The 20,885-nt window shown below is 33.8% G+C and overlaps 3 protein-coding genes and 1 pseudogene across 3 annotated transcripts; 2 read left to right on the plus strand and 2 right to left on the minus strand.

The window, feature by feature from the left end:
• Positions 1-4,749: 4,749 nt before the first annotated feature.
• On the plus strand, positions 4,750-6,039 carry LOC143565903 (uncharacterized). The gene has a single exon (XM_077052737.1). It carries the CDS (start codon positions 4,750-4,752, stop codon positions 6,037-6,039), a length of 1,290 nt encoding a protein of 429 aa, XP_076908852.1.
• Positions 6,040-7,946: 1,907 nt separating this feature from the next.
• LOC143565895 (F-box/kelch-repeat protein At5g60570 pseudogene) lies at positions 7,947-9,134 on the minus strand (annotated as a pseudogene).
• Positions 9,135-13,361: 4,227 nt separating this feature from the next.
• On the plus strand, positions 13,362-14,882 carry LOC143565904 (DNA polymerase II subunit B3-1-like; the record flags this gene model as incomplete). Its single annotated transcript, XM_077052738.1, has 4 exons — positions 13,362-13,595; positions 13,701-13,785; positions 14,534-14,575; positions 14,644-14,882. Coding segments are annotated over 4 exons (426 nt in total), but the record flags the coding sequence as incomplete, so codon positions are not given.
• Positions 14,883-15,376: 494 nt separating this feature from the next.
• Positions 15,377-20,542, minus strand: LOC143565914 (putative catabolite repression protein creC). The gene is made up of 11 exons (XM_077052745.1): positions 20,210-20,542; positions 19,025-19,369; positions 18,824-18,932; positions 18,642-18,735; positions 17,939-18,026; positions 17,772-17,855; positions 17,594-17,690; positions 17,420-17,507; positions 17,224-17,329; positions 17,021-17,116; positions 15,377-15,967 (listed from the first exon to the last, which is right to left on the minus strand). The coding sequence occupies exons 1-11, from the start codon at positions 20,384-20,386 to the stop codon at positions 15,611-15,613; spliced, it is 1,641 nt and encodes a 546-aa protein (XP_076908860.1). The 5' UTR covers positions 20,387-20,542; the 3' UTR covers positions 15,377-15,610.
• Positions 20,543-20,885: the final 343 nt, after the last annotated feature.

Below are 20,885 nucleotides of genomic sequence, written 5' to 3' on the forward strand. Positions count from 1 at the left end.
TATATAAAATATATTTAAAAAAAAACTAAAAAAACACATGAATGGGTTAAACGAAGACGATCCGTTGGGTAAACAAGTTTGCCAGTCCGACTCAAATCTGACCCGAACCTGTTTAGATGAAACCTGCAAATTATTTATCAAGAAGTGGACAAACAAATGTTCGTGGGCCAACCCACCAGACCAGGTCCGTTTAAGCATGTACTAAAAAATGACTTGTTTCCGCCTGAACCCGTTTTCACTTTTCATCCCATACCCAGCCCGCCAGACGCGTATAGCAAAAAAACATTTTGTATCAATAACATGGTTTAACATGCCAAAATCCAATCAACTCACTTGCAAGTTAACAGAACTGCCTGATCTTCTCATTCCGGGCTCCGGGTCTGAATGTTCATTATGGGTAAAAGGCCGGGGTGGTGTTGTCATCTTTGTAAACATTTTTGTAAGTGACCATGATCTTGTAATAGACGGTTTCTCTCGTGGGATGAAACGAGAGGCTGCTGGAATTATTACATCTGAAATTGTATTTTTGTTCTTAAAAATCATTTTTGGTAATAGTTTTTTCTTTAAAGATGTGTTTCTTGATGAACAAGTTTCGGGTGATGCTGCCACATTTGTTTTCTTGTGAAACCAAGGTGCTGGTGGAGGTGTTGGAGGCATTTTTATTTGAATTTCATCCTGAAGAAGACAAATAAGAAAGTAAAGATCTTCAATGATTTTGATTGAACACTTGATGCAATTTAAATGATCAAATGGTCTCAAGAATAAAGTCATCACCCTTTAAATGTTTTGACCATTCGTGGGTCTCATTTATATCCACGAGATATAATCATGGGACCCACAACTGATCTCAAGAATCTTTAAATGATATATAAGTTACTAAAGAATAAGGTTGTTGCCTTTTTCTTTAAATGTTTTGACCGTCTGTTTTCATTTTGTGGGTCCCATAATTTATATCCTCGGGATATGATCGTGGAACCCACAACTGGTTTCAAGAATCTTTAAAAGATATAAGCTTCGGAAGAATAAAGTTTTCACGGATCATTGGCAACTAATAAAAGTAACATTGGTAGAGGTTTTGACTCAAGAAAATGTAATCAAAATATTCTGCACTAACAAAAGCATCTGCAAGCTTATGTGAAATGCTTATAAAAGGCATAAGGCACCTTTTATTTAAAATTTATTGTCTCACAACACATGCCACTAATTTAGAGAACATTATGAACTGATACCAACTAGTCATTAAAAGTTTTAATCATATGCCTTTGATTAAACACGGATATATATAATCTAAAAGCGAGATTACTTTGTTCCTGTGAACATATGCTTCATAAGAAAGTCAACAAAAGTGGTCAAGAAATATCATTAGTACAAATCTTGAAACAGAAGCTATATATGCTTCAAAAAGTTCATATTTTTTAAAGGAAAAATTACAGAACTATCAAAAAGAAACCACTTTTGCAGACTGCACGTATAAGGCGTGAGTCTCGTGACGAGGTAATTTTGATTTATGTGGAAGAATCAAAGCTGAATAATGGAAACAATTACAGTTCATATTCCTGTGACACCAGAAAAATATATAGTTCAATTCAAATAATATTTGACTATGTTTGACCTTCAGCATAATGTCTAAAACACCCTTAGTTTCCCTTGTAGTCTCACATAGTCAGTAGTCACATAGCATAAGAATAATATTGAAAAAAAAAAACATGATCAGCTGCAAAATAAGGTCCATGTGATAATTTCTCACCTTCTCAGCTGAGTTAACCAAAACCTGTATTAACTATGCGACGGTAATACAGTAATTCATCAAATTATATTTCTAAAGTACAAACAGTTTAGAGGGTTAGAACTTAATTTTTTAAGATTTAAAGATTCATTACTAGATAATTATATTTATTTTTCAATAATATAATTGCCTATTATGCAAAATATGATTTGATCATGACCATCAACATACCTAATACTTAAACATCAAGAATATCATAAAATTGCATCCAGACTAAAAGCAGATTGAAATGGAAGGCACAAACTTAAGAAATAAGGGGAAAGAAATGAACACCAACCGTTCGAATGGCTGGGAATGTAAGTTCTTCTGTTTGGGAAGAACTTGAATGATCACCTGCATATTTAATGCCATGAGTTTCTTGAAAATTCATGATTTCATGCAACAGTTTGAGATGGGCTTTGATCTTTTTGGGGCACCCAGAAATTTTAATGAGAGAAAGAGAGGGAGTGTTTTGAAACAGGAGAAAGTATGCATTAATATAAATACAAGACCATCTCCACTTTATGCTAAAAAAATTATATAGCTTCACTTATTAACACTTACAAACTTTGTAATCAATCATTTCAAAATTATTCTAACATTCTCTATCAGCACCACCTTTTACATTAATTTTAATAAAATTTTATGTTTAATATTATAAATTTTATAAAGTCCTGAACTTTATTAAAAATATTAATACAGAGGCAGACGCGAAATACAAACTTGTTCAGGCTCTAGTATCATTGGCATTTCATGTTTCTTTTTTATTATTATTATTTATTGATAACAATATATTTATATAGAGATAAAGCTCACAAAAACAATCAAACTGTAGTGTGTCACAATAATAAAATTCATGAAATTATTTTGTGCCTCTGTTTTATATTTGTGTACTACTAGAACTGCCTTTGCACATTTGTTATTTGTGATTAATCACGTATTTAACTTATTTTCTAAAAAGTTAGTTGTAATAATACATTTCAAGACATTTATGATGATATGCAATTTTTTTTTCGAATTTCATCACAATTTAATAATGTATAATCTATATGAAACTCATATAATCATTTGTATGTGCCAAAACTCATTTATATGTGTTTAAAAAAGATTATTTTCAGATTTTATGTTATATTCAGTATGTGTTTAACTAAGTTAATGAAATCCTGTGTGTACCCTCATGCACAAATGGGCCACTTTAACTTTCTTTCATTTATCTGGTAAGTAACATAATTTGTTGTTTTTTGAAATACGTTTGGTATATGTATTAGGTTCATTAATCACGAAACCATATAAGTTATTTTGATATTCGCCAATTTATTAGGTCATGTAATCATGGACATCTGCTAGAAAAGAAACTCAGGTATTTGTACCAGACAACAGTCCACAACACTTTCTCTTTTCAAATTCTCTGAATTTAGAATTTTATATTGTTTTATAACTTTGTAAGTTAAATTAGAACACGCAATTGTTTAATATCAAATGTTTTAATCATATTTCGAAAGTACACATTAAATGTTTTAACAAGCAATTGTTTAATATCAAATGGGAATTTTAGTTTATTTTGGGCAAGCTTATAGTATAAGTCTCCACTAAATATTTGAGAAGTAATTACAGGGAACATCTATAGGGCAAAGTCTAGGGGATTTGTTAAGACTATATATATAGAATCAAAAGACTAGCACATGGCAGAATGCACAAAACTTCCTTGCATTTTGCTCTAATATTTAACGCTCAGTTAAAATTTTCCGTTAACTGATTTTTACGAACATAACATGGTTATTTTATATTTTCCTCTCTTTTCCTTCCCCTCCCTTTGTTAAATGGGACTTGGAAACACAGTCTATAACAGTAGAGTTACTTAACATTTAAATTTAAAAAAAAATGAATAACAACTTCAACTGAAATTAAAGGTATATATTGAAAACGCATATTTCTTTAGTCAAGAAAAAGTGGAGCATATTTATTATGCACCTCATGACCCATCACTTGTAATGGACAGTAATGGTGCTCCGATCCACTTAAAAGAATTGGGCTAAAATCTTAAGCAAGCCTTATGTTTGGAGTTTTGTACTTCTGGTTGAGGAAATTTAAACCTTTCCTAACCAAAGGTTACCGAAGTTTATCTGGCTGGAGGGTTAACGGACCCTCTTGACCCTTCCTTAAATCCATGGATGCTCAAGGAGCGGATCTTACCCGTTCATTCAATCAACGAATATAGCGGGAGTTAGATCATCCTTAAGAATAGTGAATCTACCACATCATGGTTTTACACTAGTTCTAACAAAAGGTTTGTTTGGTTAATCCGATATCTAACAAGCATTTATCTTTTCGTTGACCTCGTCTATTATTATTATTATTATAAATAAGGGGGGAAACTGTCTTTTCATATATGTGATTTCCACCCTCGAGTTATGATGATCGGTAGAATTTCTTATAATCGAGTTTTTGAGCATATATTTGAACGAGGGCGAAACTTTCTTTTCATTTTCCATATAAGAAATGAAATGAATTGCCATCTCATCTATATGAATCTAACATCTAAAGATTATACTCGTAATATTCTACTTAAAAATAGTTTAAAGGTATAGATTATTAATTTAATAATAAGCTTATTTATTGGGATGGGAATGAAGGCCCATAAATCCCGGTCCCAAAACGTATATAAATAAACAAGAACATGAAACTCGCCCGCGTTCATTTTCAATCCAGATCACAAATCATTTCATTATTATTGATTAAAGTATCATGTAGACATTTCAATTTCGATCATGTAAGCTTTCAGTTTTGTTCATCTGTTATGTTGTATCAGAATCAATTCCGTACAACAATGGGTAGAAGAAGGATTCCAATAAGAGCTTGGTTAGGGTTTCAGATTTCAACAGCATTACTCGTGGGTGGAAATCACACATCTTCCAGGTTTTGCACTCGCTAAATCACTACTTATTATTCATTCATTCCCTATTTTCATTTACCAATTTCATGTTATGGATTTCAAAGCCCTTAAATGGCATATTATTCGCGCCAAACCCACCAGGCAATTAATCCTAGCGTGTTTAAGTTTCGTGTTCGCCGTGTTCATCGTTTCAATTGCTCGTATCGCCGTTGAAATTCGAACGGACGAGCCTGTGTTGGTGAATTTGGATAGATGTTCGTTAGATATTGGATTGATTAAAGATAATGGTAACAATTTGACTCTTAGTGTGGTTAAAGAGTTGATGAACAAAGAGATGTTAACTATAGATGCAAAAACATTGTGTTTGGGAGAGAATTCGAATTCGGATGTATTGACATTGCGAGAGTTAGGGTTTATAGAAGCCTTTGGTGTTCATAACAATCCGATTTCTTACCTTTTAGATAAACAAACCGATCACGAATTGGACTTTAAATCCAATTCTTTGGATTTTGTCCTGTCGAGAACGGTTGAACGGGTTCCGGGTCCAGTTCCAGCCCGTCTTGTGATGGAGATTGAACGGGTTTTGAAACCGGGCGGAATTGGTGCTATGCTTGTCGGGTTTTCGGGTTTTTATATGGGTGGTTTGGTAAGATCCGCCACTCCGGTTTCGTTGTTGTTAAGAGCTTCAGAGATTCATCATGTTTGTGGGATCGGGTCGCTTGCTCTAATCGTGTTTAAGAAAAAGATGAATAATGTAGAATGTTTTAAGGATCATCGGCTTCCTAGTGAATGCCGGTCTATTTCAAGAAACCGGGTTTATATGCAGCATATCGAGCCATTTCAGGGTCAAAACCCGGTTTCTTACTTACCCAAATTGTTGAATGTTTCATCAAGAAACAAGTTGGTTTACATCAATATGGGTAAGGGTGAACTGGGAACTGATTATCCTATTAGATTATCAGAATTTAATGTTTATGTGGTTGATCATAATGTGTCTGGACTTTCTTATAATGTTAAAAGGCCCGGTGCCACGTTTGTTTATCACCCGGGACTTGTTGAGAACAATACCCGTGTTCATAGTGTCGACCGTGATGATTATTTAGAGGCTCCGTTGCATGAAAAACGATTTGAATTTATGAACTGGTTTAAAGAAACTGCAAAAGATGGGGACTTTGTGGTGGTTATGATGAATGCAGGGGTGTCACAGTTGAAGGTTTTGTTAGAGTTGTTTGAAAGTGGTGCGATTTGTTATGTTGATGAGATGTTTATACGATGCAATGAGGGTGTTGATTGCGGAAATAGTTGGTGTAATGACTGTTTGAGCCTTTTTAAAGGGCTTAGAAATGCTGGTGTTTTTGTCCACAGATGGTTTGGGGTCTAAAACGTTTGCTTTTATTGTTGTTTGTTAATAATTCGACTTCAATAAGTCATAGATTAGTGGGTGTTGTTAATGGGTGTAATTGAGGTGAGCTACTCGTAAGCAATTCGAGATCGACTTGCCTGCTTGAATCAAGCCGAGCTTGGGCTTATATTGGGGCTAATTTAATAAACGAGTCTAAGCTTCACTTATAGAATATTATTTGTATAGTGTCTATTTAATATATCAAAATATATGTTTACATAAAATATTTAAATGATATTGTTTTTGTTACTTAGATTCATGATAGATATTTTGCATTTTATGTCTAATGTGCCTTTCTTGTCCACATATCGTGTTTGGAGTCGAGAGTCTTGTTGTAAACAGCCTCTTTATCCTCTGGGATAGAGCTATGGTTGTTTGCATCACACCCTCCTTAAGACCATGTGTGAGATTTTACTAAATATGTTTGTTATCATCGTTGTTTAAAAATATTTAAATGATATGTATAATGTTATAAATTGAAATTATGATTATGAACATATATAAATAATGAACAAATATCAAAGCGAGCCAAAGCCCAATCATACTGAAACTTTGAAAAACTACTCACAAGACGAGCTAGAGCTTAAACAAGCACGGACTTGGTTAAGCTCTTTTACACCTATATGTTGTCTTAACAGGCCATAGCCAAGTTACTAGTGTTCCTAAAACTTTCAATTTGTAAGATAAACTGTCTTTAGGTTAGCTATTGAATATACCTAATATATAAGTAGTAACAATTTAATTTAACATTGAATTTTTGTCGTTGCATGTTGTGTGATAAGAAAAAGAAAAAGAAAAAGGCTAAAGATGAACGGAAATAAAATGAAAACGGGATGCAACGTCAACATCTAGAAAGCTAAAATCACATGTCGATTGCCGACTGTCGAAACAAGATTTATATCACATCTTACCTGTTAGCCCAATAAAGCCCATATTATTCACGAAATGTCAAAAATACCCCCTAAAAGTTTTATTCTTTTACACTATACATGAAAAGCCATTAGTGCCCTCTATCTTTTGTCTTGTCCGTAATAGCAACCACCACTCATTGTTTGGTACTTTGATGCACACCACTTTGCCAAAAATTATGGAGATGACATAAAAAAATTGGTTTCAATTCATTTATTTTGTACGATAATAATCACATGTTGTACCTCGTGCACGACACGACTGTTTATACGAAGTGGACTATCAACCCCTCTTGTAACACAGAACCAATAACTACAGTAAGGTGTATTTCATAACAGTGTTCGCATCTACACCCTTTACTATATGTTCCATTCTTATTAATGAAAATCCAGTCGTTTAGCTAAGTGTCCTACATAAGCATGTGCGTGTCTCGTAATTTTCCAACTACGGCCACTTCTATGGTTTATCAGAGGATCATATACTAGCATATCATCATGTGCATATGTTTTAAATAATTCAATCATTGTCTGTATTAGTATATGTATAATGCAAGTACTATTTGCGTTCATTTTTAAAATAAGCCTAATTTAAATTTCACTATTCATGTGAGTAGTGACCAGCAACTAGAAAGTATTATTATAAGAATGGGCCTACAGCATCCTATAAAAGGAAAAAGCTTTCTTTCATCTGAGTAAAGATGATCTGTCGAAACAGTGCTAATATTTTCCAAATCTAGAACATTGTTGTTTGGGTGGGGTGTGTGTGTGTGTGGGGTGGGGGGGGGGGGGGGGGGTAGGGGGTGATACTATTTCACTTAAACCCCCCTCCACATGTTCCCACTCATATACTGATATACTACAAAAACCTTTTGTTGCCTTGTTGCTATCATGCCCCACCACTATATTCATTTTCCTCTTTGCTTCAACACTAATCAATATTACAAATTCCAATAGTTTTCAAATATGTAACCCCATTTTTTGCACTTTATTGGCACAATTAAAAAGACACAAAACCAAGAAAGAAAAAAGTTAATAAGAGGGAAAAAAACCTGTGATCAGAACTTCAAGAACCCATAACAGCACAATTGTAAACAAACACACCAGCATGCTCCTTAACCCCAAGAACCTTCCAATCCAAAACACCATTCTTAACCCCCGATAACAGATCACACGAGTTAATAACAATGGCTTCACCCTCGGGCCCCCTTTGCCCACCCACAACCAAAAGTTTATCCCCGCACGCTCTAAACGCTAAGCCCCAACCGTTAGATGAATCAGCCCTAACCGGAATCCTTCCCAAAACCTCCCATAAATTCTTCTCTTTATCATACTTTTTAACCATGTTGGTTAAATACTCAACAGCGTATAATTGATTAGCAACAACCGCTACAAGAGGTGGTGCCATTACAGCACGGTTTACATTCGGGTACATCCCATTGACATTCCTCCACTTTCGTGTTTTAAGATCAAGTTCTTCACCACAAGTTAAAGAATCATTTGGATTTGTCTTATTTGTCATCCCCCCTATCACATAAAACTTTTCGTCCATGAAAAAACCCGAACATAACCTACGTGGCGTATGCATATTAGGTAACATTTCCCATTTACCGCTTGTGGAATTGTATAACTCTGCTGATTCTAGAACATTCCCATTTTGGTCACTACCCCCGCTACAATAGCAAGCGACCCTAAACTCCCGGATGCAAATAAACACCTAGGATGACTCATTCCCGTGCTCTTAACCCAACTACGGTTAACTAAACTATACTTCCATATAGCAAACTGAAACAACTCACGCCCAAAAACAAGTAACTCAATACCAACAGCTAATGATTCTTTATCCGCGTGATTAAAGCACTCATCACAAGGAATTCTAGGCAACCGCAACCAGTTTTGACTCGTTGGGTCAAACGCCTCCCATCCTCTAGGATCACAAAGCATATTCACCCAATGCTCTATGATTCCTAATTGTTTTCTTAACTCGTAAAGGTAACCACTGTTTATAAGTGAATTAAACCTAGAATTCAAGCAGGATAGTGAAGCATAATCGTGTCTACGTGTCCACACGAGACAGATTAAAGTTACATCATCATATAATCCAGGAATTAGAGAATCATTTGATGTGTGATTTAGCCGATACTCATAATCTCCATGCTTTCGGTTCATCATTAATCTATCTTATAATAAGCAGTTTGCAACTAATTACCTATACCACCAAATGAAAACCTAAAGTTTAAAAAACTGCTATATCTATAAGTCATCATCTTAAATCAACTACAATTAGTCTGCATCATATCCATCAATCACACTATTCAATCAATAAATCAAATTCAAAACTCAAATTCTTCCAAATATACGAACAGAGGCAATTTAGCAGCAGCTTGAGAATAATATTAAAATCTCACCGGAGCTGAGACTATCCCCATCAACAATCTCACAATCACAATCTCACATTATAAAATTAATTTCTCTCTCTTCAATCTACAAAATTTAACCCACTCCAATCTTTTACTCCCATTAACAACCCAATCTCATCTTTTTTTTATTAAATAAATTCAATTTATAATTAGTTTTGATTAACTATATAAATATAATTAAGTAATTATATTTTTTTTAAATATAAAAAACTTTAAATAATTCAATAATGGTTAAAACTAAAATTTTATATAAAAAATACGATTTTTTAAACAAACTCCATTTTTAACGAAATTTATACCGGAATGCTCACAAAAAAAAACTAAGTAAGACTGTGTTTTTAGATTTTTTTAAAAAGTCAAATATAATAAGTTATAAAACAAAAACCAAAAAGTATATATAATTAATTGGTGAGAATTAAAAAGAAAAAATAAAATAAAAGCACATCCAATTACATGCTGACGTATGGCCATTATTAAGAAAAAGAAGGGATTGCAATCGCAATTGGTGGACCGATAGGTTTGCCCCTTTAATGCCATTTTTTTTCTTGGTTGTTAAGATTGCAATCCTAAATCATGATGGGAGTAGTCTGATACAAAATCCGATGTCACATCAATCAATCAATCACAGAAATTTTACTATACTCAGTTTCTTCCAAAACACTGAATCAAATGTAACGAATTACGAATATAATTATATAAGAAAAAGCTAAAATAATAATCGATACTGAAATTGAATGAGAAGAGTAGAATCTCACCGTACAGGTACAGCCATAACGGAGTCACCGGAGGTGGTAGAAAATCCGATCTCCGATGTACGGCCGTCGTGCCGGAGATAACTGTTTGCCGGAAACGTAACGGAATTTCACATGTGTGACAGATGGATTAGAGAAGGATAAAATGGAATTGTTTTGTAATATAATAATAAAGAAAAATAAATAAAAGTGAAACTTGTTAAGTGGAATATAAATGGAGTGAAAGTGAAAAGAGGTTTTGTCGTTGATGAGACTTACTATTTCACCCCTTCAAGTTTTGTTTGTTGTAAATTACTACCTTTTTAGTTTTTAGTTTGTGTCGTATGCATTTGACAATAGATTTGAAAGAAAGTTTATTTCATTTTGACCTCTTTCTTTCTCGTTTTTTTATTTAAATATTAAAATAAAATATATGAATATGATCGAAGGTACTCTTGATTATTGGAAACAAAGTAAGCTGCAATAGTGCAGTGTTTGGTTTGATCAAAACTTTCTTAAAGATTCGTTTCTTTTACAAAACCAAATATTTACAAACGGTCATATCATCACTAACTTTTATAATCACTAACTTTCTATAATTAATTTATATGTATCAAATTACCTTTATAATATTTTTATATAAATAATAGAATATAATCTAAAGTTAAACAGAAAAGTAAAAAATAACATAAATAATGCAAACAACTCCAGTCTGGTCTTTAGGTTTTCATATGTTTTTATTTGTTATAACGTTTAGCCGAGATATGTAAATAATACTCCATTTATTTGATTTGACATCTATTAATAGGTTGAGATCTACAGTAAAGTTGATTTGATTTCTAACAATTACAGGTAAAATCAATTAGGCATTAGATTATATTCGGGAAAATTCACAAATGGCCCTTTTAGGAGAGAGAAAATTAAAAATAATCCTAAATTTCAACATATTCCCAAAATAGCCTATCAAATTTGGACTGAAAAGACGAGATTTGAAAAAATCCTCCGGCCAATAAAATTTAGACAAGTGTCAAAATCCGACGGGATTTTTAAAAATATTGGGAGACCAGTCCATATTTCCTATTAAAAGTTCTTCTAGTGTTTCCTAACGGGTCCCCACAACTTCCAAAAACATAGGAAAATGTGCCTTCAAATTCAGTCTTTCAAGACGCATTTAGGGTGAATTTGTACCAAAAATATCATAAATTTATAAATATTGAGGGATCCCTCCATATTTTTGAACTAAAATTTATATTCCAAAACGTTCTTGCCAGACGGGTTATTTAAGTTTCTTATCTAACCCCAGCAAATTTTAAAGACATGGAAAAATGTGCCAATTCATTTTGTCTTTCAAGACACTTTCGTGATGAATTTGAACTAAGGGGATCATTGAAAATATTGAGGTACCCGTCCATATTCTTCACAAAATCTTAATATTAAAAAGTTGTCTTGCCAGATGGGTTATTTAAGTTTCTTATTTAGACCCTATATATTTTGAACTCATGGAAAAATGTGCATTAAAAATTTGGCCTTTTCAATCCGTTTTAAGAAAAGCGAGAGGTCGTAGTCATATTCTATATCAACCGGATACAAGTACGATGAGAACTTGTATGATAATCGGGAAATGCGTGTTACCTTAAACCGAGCTTCAAGTAAATCAGTTAGCTTGGAATGGTTGATGTTTGAAGCAAGACTAACACCTCCCCGTTTACAGTTTATTGGAACATAATCATACCTTCCGTTACCGGTTTGCCAATTACCACCATAACAAACAACAACATTATCAAATTCCATGGAAAATAAGGTTATGAGAGGATGGTTTAGGGTGGTATGAAGGAGAAGAAGAAGATAAACTCATGTCTATTATTTGGACGATCGTGTCGGAATAGACGGAATCGCATATTATATTGTCGGTATAGTCGGAATATAAATAAATTTTGAAGGTGACTAAATTTAAACACATAAGAAATAAACTACAAACTCGTCTTCTTGGTAAAAATTAATCCTAAATGCGTCTTGAAAGACTGAATTTGAAGGCACAATTTTCCATGTTTTTGGAAGTTGTGGGGACCCGTTAGGAAACATTAAAAGACCGTCGGAAAAGACTGTTTTATTAGAACTTTTAATAGGAAATATGGACTGGTCCCCCAATATTTTTAAAAAACTCGTCGGATTTTGACACTTGTCAGAATTTTATTGGCCGAAGGACTTTTCCAGATTTCGTCTCCTCAGTCCAAATTTGATGGTTTATTTTGAGAATATGTTGAAATTTAGGGTTATTTTTCAGTTTCTTTTATCTAAAAAGGGCCATTTTGGGAATTTTCCCTTATATTTATCATCATATATTTGTTTCCTCCTGATTAGTTACTTAAGATGTATATGGTTAGTGTTGACTTTTGAAGGGACATCGTGTGATGGTAAGGTGTCTCTTATTTATTCTAAAGGTTGAGAATTCAAATCTTGCAAGGTATGTACATGCATAGGTGGTTTGTTGGAGTATCTAGAAGTTAATTTGCCATTAAAAAAATAGAGATGTAATTTGATTGCTTAGGTTATAGGGGGTCATGAGTATTATTCACATGACAAGACTTCTCATAGTTATTATGATGATCTATCATGGACACAATTTGAGGTCTCCTAGATGAAGAAGTTCTCCTACAGCATAGTATAGCAATTTTGAAATTGCTTTTTTATTTGTCTGAGATTCTAAAATTACTTATTTGATTTTTTAAAAATAAAAACAATTTTGAAAACCTTCATTTAAAACTTTAAAATAAAGCTTTAAGAGCATTCTCATCCAATCCGTAATCTCTAAATCCAAAATTACACTAAAAAACACTACATTTTTTTTAGTTAAAATTATTGTATTTCTCTCTTATTACTCACCAAACCCTAAAATAACTACCTAAATTATCCCCACTCATCAAATTTGATGTTTTGATTGTGAATGCTTTATCAAATAACTTTTTGTTTTTAGAAAACAAAAAATAATCAATTTTAAAAAGCTTACTTAAATAGTTAAATAGACTAGTTGGCCCAATTTGTGTGTAATGTGTTTTCATGAACTAAATAAAAGATATAGTCCTATAAAATTGGGCCAATCAAATAAATAACTACACCCACTAAAGTCCCAATCAGTATAACGGCCATAAACATTAAGTGGCCTTTCAGTTTCAATAGCTTCTCCCGAGACACAAAATGGCAACGAAGCAAAAAGCTAAAAAACCAACAACCCAAAAGGGTAACGTAAACCCAAAAACGACGACGTACCGGAGAAACATACGCCACTATCGAATGGCATTGACACTAGAAAGAAGAAAAATGAGAAATCAAATAAGAACAAGATGAAACTAAAGGAGGATATTAATGAGAATAGTTCATCGTATCAGATTCCAATGAGCCGAGTGAGTCGTATCATCAAGACCCAAGATCCCAACATTCGTATCACTCAAGAAGCTGTTTACATCATCAACAAAGCTTCGGTATTATTATTATTATTATTATTTATTTCATTTCTACCAAATTAGGGCTCTATATATATCTTATGTTTTTCAACAATTATTATTGTGAATTTTTTGTTGGTGCAGGAGAAATTTCTTCAGGTGTTCACTACAGAAGCATATGCTAATGCTTTTCTAGAGCGGAATAAATGTATTGACTACCAACACCTTTGTAAGTGCTGTGTGTTTCTGTGCTATTTTGTATATATGCACCTCTTTGCTCTATGCATAATAAAGGGATGAGATAGGCACCGTACTCGTACCCGAGAGTACACGGACCGAAAATCAGTAAATTTGGTATCACTACGGGTACGCTACCAACAATCAATTATCTATATTCTATAATACTAAAACTGTAATACTACAACCAAAAACGTAATAACACAACTAAAACTAAAAAGTACGGGTAGTTAAGTCATGAGCCTTGGAAACCCAATAAAAGCCCCTACATATTCTAAACGGGTACCGAGTACCCGTATCTATAATCAGTAAATCCGGGTCTATGTATGTTTTATACTTTCTACATATCGATAGGACAGATTGGAACAAAACAGGTAAATTTCAAAAACTTGCTCAAATGTGTATTTTCGATGCATAAAGCTTCCTTAGTTAGATCATTTTTGGAGACGATTAAGACTCGCTCGTTGAGCCATCTAACCAAATTTGGGTTATTAGTTGTATCGTTGACGGGTCAAGCAGGTTTAATAAATAACATTGTGTTTTAACAAAAGAGGTCAAACTTTCCCAATGTGTATATTCGATGCATAAACCTCCTAAATCATTTTATGTCAAGATGCTAGATTATTTTTCGAGGTGAATATGCACACTAATTATTTATAAGTAAAAGTCTAATAATTTTGGACACATGACCGTCCCTTTGAGCCATCTAACCAAATTTTGTAATTTGTGTTGTGAATCAGCATCGATAGTTAGTAAGCGGAGGAGGTTTGACTTTCTTTCAGGTAATTTGTGGCATCAAACAACACAATTGTTTTTGTTTTGTACCATATTGATGTTGTTTTGCATGTAGACTTTGTTCCAGAGAAAGTGAAAGCAGAGGATGCATTAGCAGAATTACAAGCAGTAGAGAATTGAAACGGGTCTCTAGAATGATCGATGCCACTTACTTGTCTTTTGTAATGTTAGGCTGTAGTATTTTTTGTAAACTTAATGTGCATTTTGATGTTGTTAAGATTTGCTTAGTTTTGTGTAGCCAAAAATTGAATCTTATTATGTCAACATTCTTGACTTGTTATATGATGAGAGCATGACTGGTGGCTGGCTTATGTGATATTACGCTTTATGCTCTTCGCCTATTGCACTGTCATCTTGAACCGTCAATACTAACATTTATGTGTTCTTGGCTTCGCATACGATGATAGCACGAATCTCAGGGAAAATGTCAAATGCAAGATAGGTTGTTCCTCTCTACACCTATAAGCATCCAATCCAACCGGCATACCTTCATAGGGGTTCGGACGTTGTCATATTACATTAAACATGTTGGTGTTTACACATTCTCGTCTTATGGTGAGTCAAGAGTGTCTACATGTTTGATGTTAGTGACCGATGGTAATTAATGAAACATCGTTTGTCTACATTGTCGTTTTACATAATTTACATGAGTAATCATTACTAGAAAATTCTGTACAAAACCTTCATACTCTCTTTCGCTTTGCATTTAGGCAAACATATTCTTGAAAAATATTATAATTCTGAATCTCATCAGTTATCAACCCATCCAAAAAGTTAATTTAACACAAAGGTCACAACATGCACTTGCATTTTCTCATCACTAAAAGAAAAAGAAAAAACACTACTACATTGTATTTGGATGGTCTTCAACAGCCCATACCCAATTATTCTTACATTTCATAACACCGTCAAAACCAGCCAAAAACAGAACAAATCATGAAAACACAAGTTACTAATTCACCACTATAATAATAATAATAATAATAATAATAATAATCGGAAAACTCAATCTTAAAACCCATTTATCTGAAACCGGGCCCGACAGGTTTCACAGGTGCACACGTGTCATTGCTGACCTGGCTATCAGAACTTCCAGGCCTCATCCAAATCTTCACATGTCCATCCCGGCTAGCCGTGAGGATGGACTCATGCGAGAATATTAGACCCGACAAAGGTTCAGAGTGGACTCGATGAGCCACCAATGGTGCGAGCTTAGGGACGTCTTTTGTGCTGGGTGCCGGTTGCAGGGTGCCTACGGGAACCACACTGTCCCAATGAGATGACTGGGTTCTACTGTATGTGGGGGACCCGCCAGGTGGACGACGAAGTGGGACAACAAGTTCATCCATTGCAAGATCCCAAAGTAGAAGTTGTGTATCCTGCAGGGTGAGTCAAACTGGTCAAAAACTGGTTTTTTGTACCGGTTAAAATGAACAGGATTGACTGTAGAGTTGACCTGTAAACCCCTTTTTAACAGTGTACATGGGTCGGTTTTGGGCTCAAAGCGAAATTTTGGTTTTCAAGTTCTTGAGAACGTTTGATTTTTGGTTTTAGGGTCTGCCATTTGGGCTAGAGGTTATTGGCGGAAAAAAAAGTATCAAGTAATTTATAAACGTTTGTAAGTTTTTAAAAACGTTTGGTGTCAGTTTTGGCTTTAAGTTATTGAAAACGTTTGGTTTCGAATTTTGGTTTTTAGGTCTAAATCGTTTTGTTAATTAATAACTAATTGATTACTATACATATGAGATAAAATAGATGGGTTACACTGTTTATTAAACTTTTAAAAATTACTTAAAACTTTAAAATTAAACATGAAAATCCATCAATTTGGTTCGGTTCACTTTTTTTCGGTTTAGTTACATGCTAAACCGAATTCGAAAGCTTGGTTTTCACGAATTCATAAAGTTAAACCGTTGGTTTTTGTTTGGGTTCAGTCAATTCGGTTTGATTTTTTCGGTTTTAAATCATGCAAATCAAACCGTTAGGTTCAGTTTTTATGACAACATAAAACCAAACAGTCGTTTTTGTTTGGGTTCAGTTATTTCGGTTTGATCTTTTCGGCTTAATTACAGTATGTTTAATTTTACAAAAACAAAACCAAACTGTCGGTTGTGTTCAGGTTCGGTTATTTCGGTTTCATATTTCTTTCTTTATTTTTCAGTTTTAATTACATGCAAAACTGAAACTGAACCGCAAACTCGGTTTTTACCAACACGTAAAACCAAACCGTTGATTTTTGTTTGAGTTCAGCTATTTTAGTTCAACCTTTTCAGTTATCGATTTTTTTTGGTTTCATGCACGCACCTAAGGCCCCCTTTCTGTTCTTTACTATAACACCTAATGTGCGAATAATGATACGAAAAGTAAAAACAATACAATATTTAAATCTATGAACTGAAAGATTTAGAATTTTATATGCATTAATAATATACCTGACCAACCGAACCAAATCTGTATACTGCATTTTCAGATTCATCTTCTGACGTTTGTGGCGGCGACCAATACGGATCAAAAGCAACGCCACTAACCTGCAGGTCCCATCTAGTCCAAATTAGTGAAAACAATGCTTCATGTATTTAATATTGTCATAATCTAAATTTGACCGATTTCTAAGTCAACATGAGAAATGACCCACCCATGAGTTATGGCCTTCTCCCCATGCTACTACTTTCCTATCTTCCATACTCCAAATCTGAACCAGATCATCTTCTCCACCCGTCAATATGTACTTTCCATCCGAACTAATAATAAAAATTCAAATAAAAAAAAACTTATTTACTTTATGCTCTATGAAGAAAAAACACAATTCAAAAAAATTATGATAGTTTTACCTCCAGGCACAACATAGAAGTGCACTATAGTAACTTTTGCCACCACATATCAGTTGTTCGTTTATAAAATCAAATACCCGTAAATACCCTGTGTAAGAAAATAATAAAAAATACAAATTTTGAAAAAACTGAATGAATTATATGTTAATCATTAACATTTTTAACGAAGTTTACCATCTCTGCCAACAGTTGCTAAATATCTTCCATCAGCTGAGAAAGCAATTGCATTAATAGGACCTTGACAGATATGCCACCTGGCAATAGGGTTACTCTGTTTCACAAGATATATTATATTAATTGTAATTGTGATATTTATTATATGTGTTATATCAAGAAAAGTTTGGTGATGTACCTTACTAGAACGTGCATGTGCAACAGAGAATTGAGTTTGATCCTTGATTACAGGGAATGTAGAATCAGCAGGGCCATCTTTGCTCTAAACATTTTGAAAAAAATTAATCAATTAATTGAAATTCAATCAAACGCTATAAAAAGCATTCATGATTAATCTGAGCTTGCCTTCTCATAAACATATAAGTTTCCATCAGCATGTGCAGCAACAAAAGCACCATCGCGTTCAGGTATCCAGGCAACACTAGTGCATCGACTGCTTAGAAAAGACCATTATAGGTTATGTTTGTGATCATTCATTTATACTCGTTTATGTTCTGCTCATTTGTGTTCGTTAGTTTATGTTTGCTTTTATGTTTGCTTACGTTTGTTAATATATACATTTAATTCTTTTAGGCCCATTACAATTTAGTCTAGTTTTAGTAAGTTTTTCAGCCCAACACATTGTTGTTCACCTTTACTTTTAATTGGTTTTAGCTCAGTTATGTTCGTTCGTGAACTGTTCGTTTATACTGTTAATTAACGAACATAAATGAGCACGAACATCTTCGCTTTTCTTAACAAACGAACACAAGCAAAACAACACCAGTAGTTTAAATGTCCACGTTCGATCGTTCATTCGGTTGTAGCTAAACAAAGACAAACATGCTCTGCTAGTGTTTGTTTACAGCCCTAAATTTCAGCAAATAGAAGTTACAAGCATTCTTAAAAGCTTTTTACTTCACATGATAGAACGGTAAAACATACTTACAACACAAAAAAATGTAAAAATAATTACACTTTATACAGTCAATATCAAACGCATCTTGTATCTAAAAATAAAAAATTACCAAAAAGGGAGATTCCGATTGTATTTTTCTTGAAATCTTACCTGTTGTTAAGTGCACCATCTTTGTTATAATGATGAGCACCAACTAGCTTCTTTCCAACATCTTGCAACTGCAATCTCAAAGACCCAGAGTACACTACAAACAATAAACGCTACAAAATAAACGAAGATCCCGATAATAGTATCCCATTTAAAACATGGAATTAGAGAAAAGTGTTATTTACCATCTCCTGAGTTCAAGCCAACTAGCAAATCATGCCCATCTTTTGCTTTTGAATCAAATGCATGACAGATAGGATTCGAGTTGCCAAAACTAATTGACTTTATCGGGTCCTGAAACAAATATATTCTGCTAATTAAAACTTAAAACTCAATCAATTATTCAAATAAACAAATCATCAGCCATCAAGTTGCATTATGATTACCTTTTCTTCTGAATTGAGCTCTGTAATATACAATGTATCTCCTACATTAAATATCAAATAACTCCCTTTACTATCAGGAGTATTTGAACCAATTGTAGTACTTCCATTATTATTACTCAACCCGCTCACATGACCACTTTTACTTGCTCCACCATTAGCTTTACTACCAGTCCCATTTCCTCCAACAAACCCAAGCATCCGACTCCCGTTTCCACTGCTACCTAAGAACTTTGATGTCACATATTTCACTCCACTGCTTGCAACACTATAACTTGAGCTAGGCTGCAAAGCAGGCAAACTTGAAGCAGCCTGCGCTGGTTGATCCTTGAGGTGTGCTAAAGTTATCTAAACACTCACAAAAACAAAGTTTCATCACTCAATTTGCAACAATTGTACAAGACTCATGTTACTTTGCATCAGGAAAGGTACCATGACTAACATTAGGGAAAAAAATTATCGCTTATTTCAGAGTAGATATTGTTGAACGTTGAGGTAAGCTAGGGTTTATCTTATCAATATCAATTATCAAAAGCTAATGCCTAATGTCAGAAATGAAATTATGGCTTGATCCATGAGTAAGCTAGGTTTCTGTTATCAATATCAATTATCAAACGCTAATACCTAATTTCACATTCAATTACGATTTCAACTACAAGTTTCACATAAACGTATATGAATGACAGATTGAAAACTAATTGCCCCAAAAATATACGAATTCGGATATAATCTAGCCGCAAAATCTGCAAATATTGCTGATCCTTGACTTTGCAATTAGGCTGCATAACAGGCAAATTTGTTGCAGCCTGCACCAGTTGATCTTTTAGGCGTGCTAAAGTTATCTAATCACTCACTAAAACAAAGTCTCATCACTCAATTTGCAACAATAGTACAATAACCATCTCAATTTTGCATCGAAAAATATTTCGCGATTAACACTAAAACTGCAATTATAGCTTATTACAGAACAAATATTGCTGATCCTTGATGTAAGCTAGGGTTTCTCTTATACTTGACTATTTCCAGATTGAATAATATTGCTGATCCTTGAGATAAGCTAGGGTTTGTTACTCTATCAATATCAATTTCAACTACAATATCACATCAACGTAGATGACTGACTGATAGCTAATTGACCTAAAAACACATATGAATTACAATAAGTGTGAGTATGAGATGATTAATCACCTGAGTGATGGATTTGGCGAGTGCGTAGGGAAGTAGAGAGGACGGATGAGTTTTATCGTGTTGAAGCTTATACCTACCTTCAGGAGTTTTGAAGAAGTTTTTTAAACCTAGAGATTGAGCGGCGGTGTTAGAAGAAGAAGAAGATGTGGTGGTAGAGGCGGCGCCGTTATTGATCATGGCGGCGTTGACTTGGAATGAGAATGATCGGAAGGAAGGTTCATGCCATTGGTGAAAGAAAGAAGGAAGGTTTTGGACTTTGGAGTTGCAGAAGGTCAATCTGCTGCTGCAATAGACGATGCTTGCGGACGCACCTTTTTTTCTTTTTCTTCTAATTTTTTTAATTAATTAGTTAGTTTTATAATAATTATTTGTAATTTGGATATGAATAAGGTCGTCGATGATGATGACGGACGAGTTGAATTGGTTTATCACTTTTTCTACAAAGGCGTGTTGCGCCGAGACGGTTGGCAAAACCTCAACTTTGAAACACATGCGTTGGTAAAACTTGAATATTACGATGATAATTCGATACTAATTCGGTCAGTATCGTCCGTGTTCGTTATGATATAGACACTATTGGTAAAATTTGAGCCTTAAAACCCAAAGATTAATTTGTCAAATTAACATATAAAAACATTAACATATAAGAAAGCAAAATATTTAAGACGATGTTTAT

Source organism: Bidens hawaiensis, unplaced genomic scaffold, assembly GCF_021521415.1.
Source record: "Bidens hawaiensis isolate Kalapana, Puna unplaced genomic scaffold, B.hawaiensis_p1.1 tig00022579_1, whole genome shotgun sequence".
NCBI classification, from domain to species: Eukaryota; Viridiplantae; Streptophyta; class Magnoliopsida; order Asterales; family Asteraceae; genus Bidens; species Bidens hawaiensis.